Source organism: Malus sylvestris, chromosome 3, assembly GCF_916048215.2.
Source record: "Malus sylvestris chromosome 3, drMalSylv7.2, whole genome shotgun sequence".
Classification (NCBI taxonomy): domain Eukaryota; kingdom Viridiplantae; phylum Streptophyta; class Magnoliopsida; order Rosales; family Rosaceae; genus Malus; species Malus sylvestris.
The window spans coordinates 29,409,175-29,424,572 of NC_062262.1; the positions used below are offsets into that span (position 1 = coordinate 29,409,175).

The window sequence follows — 15,398 nt, forward strand, 5'->3', positions numbered from 1 at the left end:
GTTGTGACTAATAAATTGTTGGGTGCTCTCTTTGTTAGCATATAAAACCATAAACAGCTGTTGGAATCGACCAACGATGATTGAAATCCCGTTATTCCATCATCTTTTATAAAACTATTATTTGCATATATGATTTATGAAAACAATTTAGTATACTTTGTACAATATAAAATATCGAAATGAAAGAAGGTTATGGCTTATTAGGCAAAAGCATTAAATAATAATTGGAATGACACTTGCAAAAGCCAAATATCTCGATCTTTCATTTGGCCTTGCAATGTTCACATCGTAAGAAGAAAACAAAGAACCCTTGAAACCTTTCATGCATACACACGGTACAAATAATATTTGTTGTTAAGCCAATGTCTTTATGTGTTTTATGGTACAATCCAATCTCTCGTCTAGCTTTGCTACAATGAAAATGAGAAATGAGATGAGAGTCAATCCCGAATGTCATAATTGATTCGTGAGGAGTGAAATTGTTTAGAAAATGTGAAATTCTTTCATAACTCGGTTCCTGCTCATTGTTTTTTTTTTTTCTCTTCCATTCCTTAGGGAAGCATTTTTATTTTGGAGTAGGATTTTCTCTTCTCCTATTTTCATCTCCTTCCCTCCTCTCATCTCACACTTCATTTTTGTCTTATTATTTTTATAAAAAAAATCAATATAAAATGTTAACATAATTTATTCGTAACCGTTCAAGTAAAAGGAAAGGTAAAGGGAGAGAAGAAGATTAGCTAACATTATCCAATAGGCACTGGTCCTTGAGGAGAGGAAGTAGCTTTTATGCGGTTGGTGCTTGACAGTGTGATGATTCCTTGTCCAGTCCCTCACTCTATTTCGTTTAAGATCTGTAATATTAGCAGTAAAGCAAAACCAACTATAGCATTTTCCTCACACTTTTCTCACATATATATTATCACGTATCCAGCATGAGTGTTGACCCTAAAAAGGGTACAAACAGAGAGAGAGAGAGGTAGAGAGAGGACCCCTTATTTCTCTTTGTTTTCTTAAATAAATACGGATCTCTTCGAAAACAAGCTTGCAGAAGAGAGAAAGCAATTCTGACAATCTAACGCTACCATGATGTGGATTGTGGGGGAGTGGAGTGGGTTTAAGAAAGATTGAACACCTTAGATTCATCTCTCTCTCGTGAAAACAATGTGGGGTGTGTGTGAGAGAGAGAGAGAGAGAAGATAGAAACGTTTCCGTCGGTATAGTCACGTGGGATCCACTTTCACGGACAGTCTAAAAGTGCTTCTTTCTCTTCTCGAACCCTCTGAAAAAACATTGCCCCATGTGCTCAGCTTCATCACCGTCTGCTGGCACTCTCTCTCTCTCTCTCTCTCTAAGTTTCATTTGCACACCCCCAATCAAACAAAACGTCTCCACTCCCATGTCCACCAAGCTCACATTTTGATCGCCTAACTCTCTCTCTCTCTCCCTCGCTCACTCTCTCTCTAACACAATGGACTCCAGAACTCGCCTTGACCATGTTCTCTTTCAACTCACTCCAACCAGGACAAGGTACATAGAAGATCCAATCTTTCGTGTAGTTTGATGTTGTTTCATGCAATGAAACAGTTTACATTTTCTGGGTTTCTGCTAAAGGTTAGTTTTTTGTGTGTTAAAAGATGTGAACTGGTGATATTTGCTGCTGGTGGTGGTGCAAACGAGAAATTGGCTTCAGGGCTTCTGGAACCATTCCTTGGTCACCTGAAATGCGCCAAGGATCAGATTTCCAAAGGAGGGTACTCCATCATTCTTCGTCCTTCGGACTCCGGTGCCTCCTGGTTCACCAAAGCCACTTTGCAGAGGTAATGTTGTAAAAATGTATGTGTTTTTTCTAATTATCTAGCATAATTGAGCGATAATTTTCTAAATTTGATCACCAAGTTTGGATCTGGGTTTGTGATAAATTCGAATGAAGAATTGGATTAATTATAGAAATAAACGCTTATATTTGTAATTGAGATGACCAAAGTAGTAACATTGAAGTTGGAGAGTTCGGGTGGCTATTAGATTTGATGTAATCGTGTAATGTTCTGATCTTTAGGATGTTATGTCTTGCGGATTTTGTCATGTGTGAAGCGCGAAATAGTTTTCATTGTTGACAGATTGAGTAGTTGGTGTGATGTTATTGGTGTGAATGCTACAGGTTTGTGAAATTTGTTAGCACGCCAGAAGTTCTTGAGAGATTTATGACTATTGAGAGGGAGATTTTGCAAATTGAGAATTCAATTCAATCGAGTGAACTAGCCGAATCAGAAGGTGCATTTCGGAGATCCTTCATATTATTTACCCTGTTATTGTATATTCTTCAATTCACTTACCTGCTGATTACATTTACTGAATCTACAGCATTCTCAATTTGTTGAATTATTCTAGCATCAAAATCAATGATTAAACACTATTTTCTATTATGGGAAAGCTTGCGAGTTATTGCTCTTTAGGATACTAACGGTGATGTGCTGCATGAGCAATAGTGTTTTAGGAAAATCTTCCCCAGATACTAGGGATTGTATGTCCTTAAAGATAACAAAATATCGACTCTTGTTGAACCCTTAAGCATGCTTTAATCTCTCCGGTAAGGCTGCTCCGCTGTGACATAGAGGTCGTAAGTAGAAATAGCAAATCGTCTCACAGGAGTAAGCATCTGATCCAACCCGGACCGTGCAATGGTGGGAGTCTTGTGCATGGGCGCCCTTTGTCCTTGTCAATTTAACGGCTACAGTTGAGAAAATGTGTCTTCTAACTTTTGGTTTCTCAAATGTCGACAGCAGATGGGAATCAAAATAAGTCAACTGCAATCAAGGTATGCATCAATCGGCAATTGTATGTGTAAAAGTACTGATTTGGTTCCTTTTGAAGCTCTTGCAATTATAATGAACCGTTTTGTTGTGTTGTGATGGTGTTTTAGTCAAACAGTGAATCCAATGGAGCCATTAATGCTGTGCCAGAAGAAAATTCCAAGTAAGTAGTCTGGATTTTCAAAAGTTCATATGTGATTATTATACTGCTTGGTTAGAACAAATTGCATTTTCATGCATTGATTATTCAGCTTTTGGTGTTGAACAGGATTCGTCTTCAACGTGTTTTGGAAACCCGGAAGGTAGTACTATGCAAAGAGCAAGCGATGGCTTATGCTCGTGCTTTAGTTGCTGGATTTGAACTGGACTACATAGAAGATCTTATATCTTTTGCTGATACTTTTGGAGCTACACGCTTAAGGTATGAAATGTTGACTTGACTCACCTGTTACCGATTTCCACTAGTTTTTTGAAGGCTTTTATCCTCATTCCAAAATTAATGTTATCCACTGTTTTTCTTCTTTTCTCTCATTTGGAGGTTCGGTGGGTGTGTATCTTTATTAAAGGACGACATCTCAGTTTCGGTTTTTTATTTTCAGGGAAGCATGCATTAATTTCATAAATCTATACAAGCAAAAGAACGAAGATAGGCTTTGGATGGAAGAAATAGCAGCAATGCAGGCACTTTCTCAGCCACAACTGCCGTACTTGGGAACATCAGGAATAATTCTTGCTGGAGAAGATAATGACCCCCATCAGAATCTCATGATAAATGTTAACCAAAACATTCTTTCTGTTGGGAAGAATAGCTCATTAGACACATTAGTGTCGGAGTCAACAAGTCATGGAAGTCTCGACGCGAACCAAGGTATGGTTAAACACCCAAGAGTCGTTCCCGTTTCTGCCTATAATTTGGCTGTGATCTACTCGGCCCAAAAACTTGTATTGCAACTTTGTATTAGATAACTCCATCCATGACATGGTTAAAAAATCACAATCTACAGATATTTCGATGATCATCTTCTTTTTCATTTCACATCTGAACAATCTTAGAGAGAAGTTAATAATATTAATAATAGGAAAGAAACTCAGCTTCCATCTCCAACGTCTTCTTGTCTTGTGCAGATAATAGCTTGCCAACATCGATGTCATCAATGGATGGGAAGGCACAAGTACCAAACCCATGGCCAAACCAGCATCCTCAGTACATGCACAATTTCCAAGGTCCTGTGTATCCACAAAGGCACCCGTATCAAGGTTACCTTTTTCCTGGTATGCAGGTTCCGACATATTATCCAGGGAATATGAACTGGCCTCCGAATGGGGAAGAATCTGGCCCTATTTTTGATCAGGAATCCGATGGACGGAGGAATCGTAAATCTCATAGGAATAAAAAGAAACATTCTCATGAAAAAGTAGTAGAAACTTCAGACCAAGATGTATCCGGTGACAACACTGGCTCCAGTTATGAGAGTGAATCTGATGATCAGACGCATAAGCAAAGGCATGGGAGAAAGTCCTCGAGAAAGGTTGTTATCCGAAATATCAATTACATAACCTCTAAGAGGGATGGAGAAACAGGAAGTACGTCTGAGGGAAATTCATCCGACAAGGATGGATTTGTTGATGGGAAATCCATTAAACAGCAGGTAGAGGAAGCTGTTGGGTCATTTGAGAAGAAACATAAATCAACCTCACATCGTCATAAAAAACAAGGTGGAGGCAAGTTCCGTGGCGCTGTGGATGATTCAAATAGTGGTGTTGCAAGTACTTATGAGGGAGAAAAACAAAATGAAAACTGGAATGCTTTCCAAGACCTTCTCATGAGGGACAAGGATGAAAGTTCGTTTGCTACAGAACCACACAATGTACAGATTGAGGAGGAATATTTTTCAAGTAAGAACTCTGGCGAAGGAAAAGTGACTAAGCAACGAGCAGATTCAAGTGAATTTTTTGTGGTGACAGAGAGGGATTCAAGTAATGATAGTAAACCACGTGTCCAATACTTCGAAGGTGACGAGAATGTTGGCCGGATTACCAAGAAAGAAGATAGCACATATGAGGACGTATTATTTTCACGGAGAACTGAAGAATCTGGAAACAAATCCCATGATACTTTATCTGATTGTGTCAATGAATCGTACATAACCAAATGTTCTAAAGAAGGGGATTGGTTCATGAACAACCAAACAGATATATCAGCAAATAGGGATGTCAATAATGATCTGAAATTGTTTGATGGTGTTGATGCAATTCATGCGGAGAGGAATAAGAGAGATGTTCTAGGGGATGACTCTTTCATGGTTCAAGGCCGATCACTAGTTGATCAATCTGATTCTCAGTTCAGGACAGATATAAGCTTCGTCCCAGAGATCAATGGAGCTACTCAAGATGAATATGGCATGCAAGAAACTTCAAATGATAAACCTGAAGCGTATAGTGTTCATGAACCGGATGACCTTTACATGATGCTTGACCGTGGATCAGCTATGGAGCATGCTGTGGCACCATGGACTCCCGAAATGGATTATGAAACTATTGCTTCATCATTTGAAGCTACTAAGAAGAATCCTGGCACTGAAGCAAGTGATTCCGTTGAAGTTAAGCAGCCTTCTGATGGTAAGGGAAGGAATGATAAAAATAGTGGAATTCCTGGACAAAAAGCCAGGTCTAAAGTTGTAAATGGATCTTTGGCGAAAAGCAAGTCTGATGTCATGTCAAGAAGCAAGAAACCTGCTCCTGTAAGCAAAAGCACAGTCCACAAGAGCAAATCTGAAATGGTATGTACTGAAAGAAACTCCCTTTATAAGGTTTTCTAAGATAGTTTTAAAGAGTTTGTAGTCATATCACTGACTGTATCTGATATTTACTATTTCTTTAAAAGATTTTTCGCCCCTTTTCCCGTCAATTTATTAGAAATTTATTATTTGGTGGCTTCATTATGCAGTTGAACTTTCTGTTATGTGTGTTATGTGTTTCCCAAATCAAATGGAATTTTCACTTTTTCTTAGATGTCTTGAGACTTGATTTTTGTTCATTGCTACTAACACTCTCCCTCTCCCTTCCATTTCCTTTTTGCTGGTTTATTGACTTTCTTTTCCAATATTTATTAGGAAAAAGAGCGGAGAAAGAGAATGGAGGAGTTACTGATTCAACGCCAGAAGAGAATTGCTGAAAGGAGTGGTTCTGATACAGCAATATCTAAGAAGGCCCCAATGGACAATAAAACTACCAAAATCTCCATGACTAACTCGAAGAATGAGACTAAGAAATCAGATAAGCCTGTCATGCGGAATTCCACCATTGAACGCCTTGCAACTGCACGAGTAACTGAAAAGTTAACACCAACTTTGCCAAGTGCTGGCCAACCCAAAAAACAGAACATCAAGGCAAACGGTGTGGTTGCAAGTGCCTCATCACAGAAGGCAGCTGCTGCAGTGAATAAGAAACCCACTCCAAACAAAGCCAAACCTTTGGGTACAGAAGAGGACCTGAAGAAATCAAATCAATTAACTTCATCTGACTCTAATGTCCAGGAAAAGGTTTGCATAGAATCCACAGAAGCACTGCCGGTTAAGTCAGCAGCTGCAGTTGTAACTCAACCCACCTGTTCCATCAATCATTTGGAAGAGAAAAAAGAAATCCATGGTACATCATCTGTTGAAAAGAATGAGGGAAATTTGATGTTTCAAAGAGAGGCCCTGGAGAATGGTAGCACCAATGGGTATTCTCCCAATTTGGTTTCATCTGTACCTTTTGAAGAGAACGCTCAAAAACTGAATCAGTTTACAGGAGATGTTGAAGAGTTGCCTAAAGAATTTCCAGTTCTGAGTGAAGACAAGAGAAATTATATCTCGGAAATGAGTGTATCTCCTCCTATTCTGGGATCACCTAAGAAAGCTTTGATTGTTTCAGCTGTGAACAATGAAGAAACTGGTGCAAAAACAAAGAATTTACCAATTTCTGAGATCTCTGAGATAGAAATCTCTACTCCACCAAGTGATGAAACACTTGCGGAACTCCACTCCAGGAAGAAGTGGAACAGTGATGAGAACTCTCCTAAAGCTGCCAAAGGGTTTAAGAAGCTTCTATTGTTTGGGCGGAAGAGCCGAAACACTCCTGTCAATTGATATTTGTGGAACTAAGATAATTCATTGCTAGTAGCTTTTGTTTGCAGCATGTCATAATATTTTTCCATTGGTTTTTTGGGTTGTTCGTGTCCAAAAGGGATGGACCGACCAATTGAATTGCTTGATAATGCAGCTGATGCATTCTTTATGGCTGTCAAATGGAATAGCCTCACCGCTCTCGTATCCAATAAGGCTTCCGGGTGTTGCTGCCACACAAGGAGAGCACTGTAAGTTATGTATTTTTTTTTTGTATATCCTAGGAAGATAGAAAGATAGCCATCTGCTTATTTGATATAGCTTGTGCATTTGAATTGATAGACAATACGAGCTATTTTCTGCATCTCTTGTAATATTCTCTTATATCAAATCTGTTTGTTTGTGTAAGAACAGACATCTTTGCACCTTTGTTAATCAGCAAGTACATAATGTTTGTGATATCACTGATCCACACAGGCTGAACTTGCCGATCTACTAGTTTAGAATAGCCGTTTGATTGGTCTTGGAATAAGAATTCGTAAGATGTATCTGTCGTTCGTTGACAGGGTCGAACTGTTTTTGGTTAGATTTGTCATGGAGGCCTTGACAGTTCTGAACTAAACCAATTAGAATTCTCCTGTCTGTATAAGTAAAATGTGCATAGAAGAATGAGTAGTTGGAATCCTAAGAGTTTAAGTAAAAATATACTCAATTCGGTAACAGTACGTTCATAAAGTACCATGCAAGCATCATTCACTGTAAACGAAATCATCAGATTAACCCCATTGCTGCATCCTTCTCAAGATAATCAGAAAACTGAAAAGTTTTTACGATGCCTATACTCTGCCTTGAGACACTTCAGTTTGGCTACTAGATCATCATATTCCGGAAGCTTGGGGTGGACATGGCTGGAGCAAGGAGACGTTCCCTGCGCCATTTTATGTCCATCAACCGGACCAGCGAAAGAATTGCGACTCCTCACCAACATCTTGGAGCGATCTTTGTTCACAGCATCCCCATTTGTACTTTTTCTAGGTGTAGTAGTCATGGCATGTGTCCTAGGGTTTCCATTTCCGTCCCGTAAGTCGATATCATTTTTCTTGATTTTGTTTAAGCCAACTGAACCAGCAGTTGTACTTGAGCCATTATGAAAATGGCATAGCGTGGCCAGTGAAAGCTTACCGTTCGCCAGCGAACAACGTATCCGAGAACTCTTCTCTGTTTCCGAATTCGGAATTTGTATTTGAATCCCATCAGCTTTCTGCTCATCCTTGAAATCTCTGTCTGCAAAGCTATAATTCTGTGCCATCAGGAAAAGCACTTTTAGGAAGTCATCAAATTTACATTTCAAATATATTAGGTTCAAACCACAAGTAGGACTAAATGTTATTGTGCAAGGTTATAAACTTCCGATGTGAGGTTCTATTAACAATGTCGTCGATAATGTGGTCAGTAAATGTGATACAAATCACATTTGTGCGCACCTGGTGTGTCGTGCCTTGGCTATCCTGAAGCGCCAGCTGGACATTGGTGTTCTTCATTATATCACCTATTAAATACTGTTTCACTTCGTCCGGAATCAGAGTTATGCATAGTTTCTCCTTCAACTGAGAATTCACAAGATTCCCAGGACGTAATTCGACACTGATAACGTCGAGTTCCCATCCGTATTGCTCTTTGAACAGGCCACGCAACAGACGCAGCTCTGGCAGTTCACCACATCTTGAGGCAGCAAATATTAAACTTGCAACTGCTTCTCCAACAGCACCAGGCAAGTCCTGCACTGTCCTGCAGAATTTATTGGTTTGTTAAATTTATTTGTATAAAGCTTTATCGGGGAAGGGAATAATTGAACACGGAACTTCAAGTAACAGTGAATGCTTTTAACGAACTGAGTTGCAAATCCCTTGATACCTACCTGTTATTGTACACATGGACAATACTGGTAGTAATGCAATTGCAGAAATGGGCAATTTGATCATATGCAGCCAATAAGCACTGGTCCTTGTGGAGTTTCTCAACCTGGACATAAGAACAAAAGGGGTGGTCAAAAGTTGTCCTTTAAAGAGACTTAAAACCAAATTAACGCCTTTTGGGTGATTGTTAAAACTAAGAGGTGGTCAAAATCACTCCTTATTGCGTTTGGCAAAAAAAAAAAAAAAAACTAAAAAAGTGTCCAAACAATAAAAGTATTTTTTTAAGAAACAAGTGTTAGATGTTTCTTCAAGAAGCACTTAAATGTTTTATAAAACTTTCAACATATTTTTAATAAAAGCACTTCTAATGAAGGTTCTTATTACCATAAGTGCTTCTTACATAAGCAATTTCAAATTTCGACAAAGAAAAAAAAAGAAGTAATTTCAAATGAGTCCCAAGATCCACGATGTATCATACAACAACAAAAAGGGTCTATTAGTAACTAGAAGTGCATTACTTTGTACGTATATCATGTGACAAGAGAGAAAGTTATGAGATATCATGTGACAAGAGAGAAAGTTATGAGAAATATATCTCCCATTGTACCAAAGTATATCTCTCATACCACAAGAGTCGGGTCAAAACCCAAGTGGCCAAAATTGATTTCTTTAAAAAAAACATGGGTAAATGATGGGAAAAAAAAAACACAATTAGGTAGTGCAATCCTTGATTAGCAAGAGATTAAATTACCCTAGGTAAAGCTTGCTCTAGCTGTCCATTTCGGAGAAGCAGAGAGATGTCAACACGTGCCTGCCTCACAATAGCATCTCTCCTATTCTTTTGGATGGTTAAATGCTTCTGCACTTGCGTAACCAGGCTCTTGCTGCAATACAAGCATGCACCATTAGTCACCTCGGCACAGCCATATTTGAGTTTGATGTAAATCTTTTATTTTTAAACAATAGGAGACTAGAAATCGAACGTGAGATCTCTTCTAACATTTGACAGTAATACCATTAGAGAGATGTTCTTAGTTGTGTAACCAAAATTTGATAACCCTGTGCATATCAAGTTCAATGTGGCACAACACTTAAAAATACGTATAAAATCGTATCTGAGCAGGGCAGCATGTTTACGATTAACAAAGTCTCAACCAATAATATGTAGTAACCCGATTCCGAAGAAAATAACCACAAGCATTTACATCATTGTAAAACAAATGATAATCATTTACACCATCATTGATGATCGGTATATAAAACGTAAAGGATTGCAGTAGTTAGGCTTAGCCAAGTTGGCTACAGCAGTGTGCTCCTTCCGCACCCAAGTGCAAATTTTCTCTTAGTAGTTTACAGGAATTAGTGTAGAATATCGTTTGTAACAAACAAACAAAACAATAATAATAAAACTTAAAGGGTCAAGAAAGATTGTTTTACCATTTGGACACTCTTCTCCATCTTGAAGCCTTGGTCCATATAATTGCAGCTCGGAGTGCACCATACCACATTGTTTTCTTGGTTTTGCTTTGTCCTTTTACAAAATGGCTTTCTCACTTCTGCACTGAAAATTTGTTATCCACTGAAAATTTGTTATCCAAAGAAGAAGAACAAAATGAAGAATTTTAGGGACTATTTTGGCTTTGGCAATGTGATGGGAGAGGAAAGTTTTGGCCTTTGGGACTCATTAGGGCAGTATTTACATATCAACTTAATAGCAGATACTAATTTTCTCAAGTAAAAAGTAAACCATCTTTTGTATTAGGAAGGTGATCTTATAACCAAAAGGGTATATAATTAATTCAATTTAATTACTCCAAGATCTTTATGCCATTTCAGAAATATCTCCTTGGTTATACAAAAATCATTTACGAACATCATCAGCCAGAAAGTTGTAATCTTTTGAGAATTTTTTACCACAAGATTTGATAGTTTTCTTAGGAAATGAATTGGTGCATGCATTTAGGTATATATTATATAAGATTTGTTCATAAAATATCGTAAGAATATGTTATACTAGCCGTCAGATTAGTCCTTGTATTAAGTTCACTTTTATTTCTTTCTTTTTATTTCTCATTTTCCATAGAAGCTATTACGATTTGTCTATGTTATGCGTACACCTTAATTGGCAAATAGACGGATTCCAAAAATAGTGAAAAGCAGTGGTTCCCTAAACGATAGTAAATTGTACAAGAGGATAAGGTGCACAAAAGTTGCCTCATTTGTTAGTGGTGGATTTGTGTTTCTTTTAATACAAACGATATTTATAATAATTTATACTAAGGGGATGAGAGGGTTTGAACCTGGATGAAGCATTTGGTTCTTGAAAACGAGCGAGTTTGCAGCATAAGATTCTACATGCTTTGTTTATGTTGTTTTTTTGTTTGGGTCAAAGCTTGTTTATATTGTTATACAACCCTTTTTGTCTCGCATACTTTTAACCCTAGTGAAGCCACTTTTATACCACCCTATATCCTTTAAATTTATGATCAACTATTTTTGTGGCCTCTCTGGTGACCCCGCTCTTTGAACTGTGAAAGAGCTTGTTAATTAAACACAAGCAATGTTTAAAATATTGATATAGGTGGAAATATCGATATGCAAATTAATAGATATATATTGATATCAATATCGGTTGGTCTTCGACGAATTATGAAAATTTGCAATGGGAGGAGAATATCAACTCATTCAGATTTTAGTCAAAATTAAAGAAAACTTTCTCATAAAGAGTTGAAAAGATTGAAATCTGTAATTGGTTCCGACAATATTTTTGCAGTGAATCGGTGAACATTGTCGATATTCATTGATTTTTCCAAATCTCATCGATATGAAATTTGCATTTCACCTCCTTTCCATATTCATCCTTAATTTTTTGGATATTTCAACAAAAATATCGTCAATTTTGTAAATAATTTAAACATGGAATACAAGTAGTGATTCCCATTATTCTTCCATTAAAAGAAGAGTTAAAGTTATCATTTCAATCAAATCTAAATAGTCTTGAACATTTTTTTTCTTAAAAAAACCAAAAAAAAAAAAAAAAGTCTTGAACATTAGTCATACGAGTTTGTGGAGTTTATTCGCTATAACTACTCAAAGTTGGGAATGATTTAGGGTTTGACGGGAAAACGCCCCAATGAACTACAATACTCACATATTTTATTTAATCATTTCATTATCCAATAACTTGGAAAGCAATTTCATGTAACAAATAGCTTGTGTACACTACTACAATATAAGCTATCACCGGCGAAGCAAAAACCAACAATAAACCTAATTTCTGTCGGAAAGTTGGCAAAAATCCGACATAAAACAATGTAATGTCGCATTTCAATAGCGACACTAATGCTTGCGTCACGAAAGGCCTTCAGTGTCGGTTTGATTGCTTAATCCGCCACTATGCAGCGTTGTTTCAAAGCGACACTGACATTAGCGTCGCTTTAAAGCGACGTACATTTGAACATTAATTATAATATATCCACCTCACTGTCGGTTCTAACCGATATTCCCATAAAATTATATAAATAAAATATACCTAAACCGACGTTATATAACCATTAAATAAATAAAATATTCAAATTTAGCAATTTAATTATAATATATAGCCACCCTACTGTCGATTCTAACAGACATTGTCTTACAATTAAATAAATAAAATATACTAAACCGACGTTAGATAACAATTAAATAAAAAAAAAATTCAAAGTCAGCAATTTAATTATAATATATATCAACCATACCGTCGGTTCTAACCAACATTGTAATAAAATTAAATAATTAAAATATTCCTAAACCGACGTAAGAAAACCATTACATAAATAAAATATTCAAACTAGTAACGGTCTTAACCGACACTACCCTTGTTAATATTAATAAAAAAAACGTAAATCTGCATCATTTTCAATTAATTGGTACTAAAATATACAAACATTAATAAAAAAAATTAACAAGACATATAGTGCCAAAATATACAAATATTATACATCAAACGTTCCACATAATATACAAAAACTCATCCGTCACAACAAACACTAAATCCGACATTACAAACATAACATACAAAAACAAAAATATAGAACAAATGTGTCATATTTATCCGCCAAGAAAGCGGACCACATAAACTACTCAACCGAACCTGAGCCTGAATGTGGCCCAGATCCTTCTCCTCCTTGAGATCCTCCTCCTCCTTGAGATCCTCCATCTGCTCCTAAATACCTTGTGAAGTCCACATCAAATCCACCACCAGCAAGCATTCCAGAAAACCCCCCAACTGGAACTTCAGGACAAAATACAGCAGGAGCAGCCATCTCAGGTCGATATACTGGCGTTTGATAATGTGAAGACTGCTGCATGTATGACATGTGAGGATGCTGCATATATGGCATGGGCGGCTACTGCATGTATGACATGGGCGTAGGCATCGGATACATAGGATATGAAGGTTGCTGATTATGGCCAGCATACGGATATGCAGGGGGAGGCTGACTATGGCCCAACTATTGAGGAGGCTGACTCTGGCCTAACTGTTGAGGAGGCTGACTCTGGCCTGACTGTTGAGGAGGCTGACCCTGGCCTGACTGTTGGGTTCCCGGGCTATACGGCGGTTGAGGCTGAAATTTTTGAAGAAACATAGTAAGCAACTGATTACTATGTTCAAACTTGCCCTCTAGGTCCGAAAGCCGTTTATTAGTATTTTTTCTTCCCTCATTCTCAACACATTATTTTCAATCATCAACAATGCCATTGCACTATTAGATGACCTCCTGGAGGAATTTGATGTAGAAGATGAAGAAGATGCATAGGACACCATATCAGGAGTCACCCCATGACCATACCCTCTGACTCTGTTATGAGTCTCAGGACCCATTGTATCAACATAAACACGGGTTCTAAGTTCTTCATTATCCTCTTGGCCCGACTCAATCAAATTTTGCAAATTGCCCTCCATTGTTGCCTTGCATTACAATTTAAAAAAAAAAATCAAACAATAGTAAAACAGAAAAATAAGTTATAGATATTAAAAATTAATAACAACAAACGACAAACACGAAAAAATCAACGAAAACATCAATTACCGTTGTACGCTCTGACGTTTCATCAATCCAACTTTTATCCTTTCGTGTATGACATTCACAGAAAAAGGTTACTGGATCCGCCTCTTTCCCATGCTGGTTCCGCTTTATGAAAAATAAAGTTTCATACAAACAATTTTAAGCACACCTCATACTAAAAATAAAATTTATAATTATGTATTATTTAAAATTAACAACATATCTTTAAAGTGAACAATCCTTACAAATTCTTGCCATTTTCTTGCAAAAGATTTTGTCCCAGTAGTATGGTTCATTGTTTTCTTTTTCCGATTAATCTTATTTTTCTCAGCAACCTCCTGACAAAAAACGGAAATTTTTTAGGCAAATTAAAAGTTAAAACGAAATAAATCATATAATAATTACCCTAGTTTTTTCCTTATTCCAGTATGCCACCAATGCAGCCCACTGTGCATGATTCACTTCAAGTGGAGGGTGGCTGCGCTCCTCTTCTGCTCTTTTAGAATAATGCTCTTTTTTTAACTTATTTCTATATTCTTTATGTGCATGCTCAGCAATCTTAAGCGTCATATGGCGAATTATAGGCATTTTCACAATATTAGCATCTTCAAAAAAAATATTACCCTGCATTCATAAAAAAATAATCAAGCCAATCAATTATTATTACATTTATCGCTTTTTTCTTCTATTCTCAAGGAAAAAAAATTATATATATACCTTTATTCTATTCCACAAAACTTCCTTATCTTCTTCCTTAATCTTACGCCAATCCCTCTCTAACGGGAAATTTCTGTTGTCTCGTACCTCCGCTGCTACAAGTCTTGAAAATTCACTAGACTTATCACTAATGCATTTTCCGGACGAATCAAACGAACAAAGTTGTTTCGTCCATTTAGGAATTAAGGGTCCCCGCCTCCGTTGAGATGTTCCTTATTATAACAAAAAAAAAAAGCAATTAAAAACACAAAAACAAATGTAGATTTTCAGTTTAAATATAATACTAGTTTAAACACAAAACAAAACTAAAATTATAATAACCTTAGCTGCGATCTTTTTTCTTGAGCTACGATCTTTTTTCTTGAGCTATCATCTGCGTTGGTAATTTTATATCTTGATTTACCACAAACCGAGCACACGGTCAAATCCGAAGTATCTTTCCAATAGATCATGCAATCATTGGGACATGCATCAATTTTCACATACGACAGACCCAAGTCATTTATAAGTTTTTTTGCCTTGTAACGGGTTTCAGGCAAACAATCCCCTTCAGGCAACATTCTTTTAATTAACTCCAGTAAAGTGGTGAAGATCTCATCTGGCATTCCCACTAAACACTTAATCTGATACAGTCTTACAACTGCTTCCAATTTCTTAAACTGCTTACAACCTGGCCACAAATCTTGATCTGCCTCTTCAAGCAACCTAAAAAAAGTCTCCACCTCTTCTGGACGCCCTTCCCTAATGGGGGGTTTAGTAGACGGCCCAACACCTTCTTCTGTTAATGGTTGGACAAATACA

The 15,398-nt window shown here is 37.1% G+C and overlaps 2 protein-coding genes across 3 annotated transcripts; one reads left to right on the top strand and one right to left on the bottom strand.

Annotated features, from left to right (window-relative positions):
- Positions 1–964: 964 nt before the first annotated feature.
- LOC126615459 (COP1-interacting protein 7-like) lies at positions 965–7,375 on the top strand. Of its 2 annotated transcripts, none has more exons than XM_050283286.1 (9): positions 965–1,527; positions 1,635–1,817; positions 2,159–2,271; positions 2,781–2,815; positions 2,921–2,973; positions 3,079–3,231; positions 3,410–3,678; positions 3,936–5,590; positions 5,924–7,375. In XM_050283286.1, exons 1-9 carry the CDS (start codon positions 1,469–1,471, stop codon positions 6,938–6,940), a joined length of 3,537 nt encoding a protein of 1,178 aa, XP_050139243.1. In that variant the 5' UTR covers positions 965–1,468; the 3' UTR covers positions 6,941–7,375. The 2 variants fall into 2 exon arrangements, with proteins under 2 accessions (XP_050139243.1, XP_050139244.1); XM_050283287.1 differs by having other exon boundaries at positions 2,784–2,815.
- A 1,106-nt stretch (positions 7,376–8,481) lies between these two features.
- LOC126617143 (uncharacterized) lies at positions 8,482–13,214 on the bottom strand (the record flags this gene model as incomplete). Its single annotated transcript, XM_050285191.1, has 4 exons — positions 13,045–13,214; positions 9,584–9,716; positions 8,835–8,938; positions 8,482–8,704 (listed from the first exon to the last, which is right to left on the bottom strand). Coding segments are annotated over exons 1-4 (630 nt in total), but the record flags the coding sequence as incomplete, so codon positions are not given.
- Between the last annotated feature and the right edge of the window lie 2,184 nt (positions 13,215–15,398).

Excerpts from the sequence above, each read along its gene's own strand:
- LOC126615459 (XM_050283286.1), top strand. The coding sequence starts at position 1,469 with ATGGACTCCAGAACTCGCCTTGACCATGTTCTCTTTCAACTCACTCCA. Across the intron at positions 3,232-3,409 it reads TTTGGAGCTACACGCTTAAG|GGAAGCATGCATTAATTTCA; the intron begins GTATGAAATGTT and ends TTTTATTTTCAG. Across the intron at positions 3,679-3,935 it reads AAGTCTCGACGCGAACCAAG|ATAATAGCTTGCCAACATCG; the intron begins GTATGGTTAAAC and ends TGTCTTGTGCAG.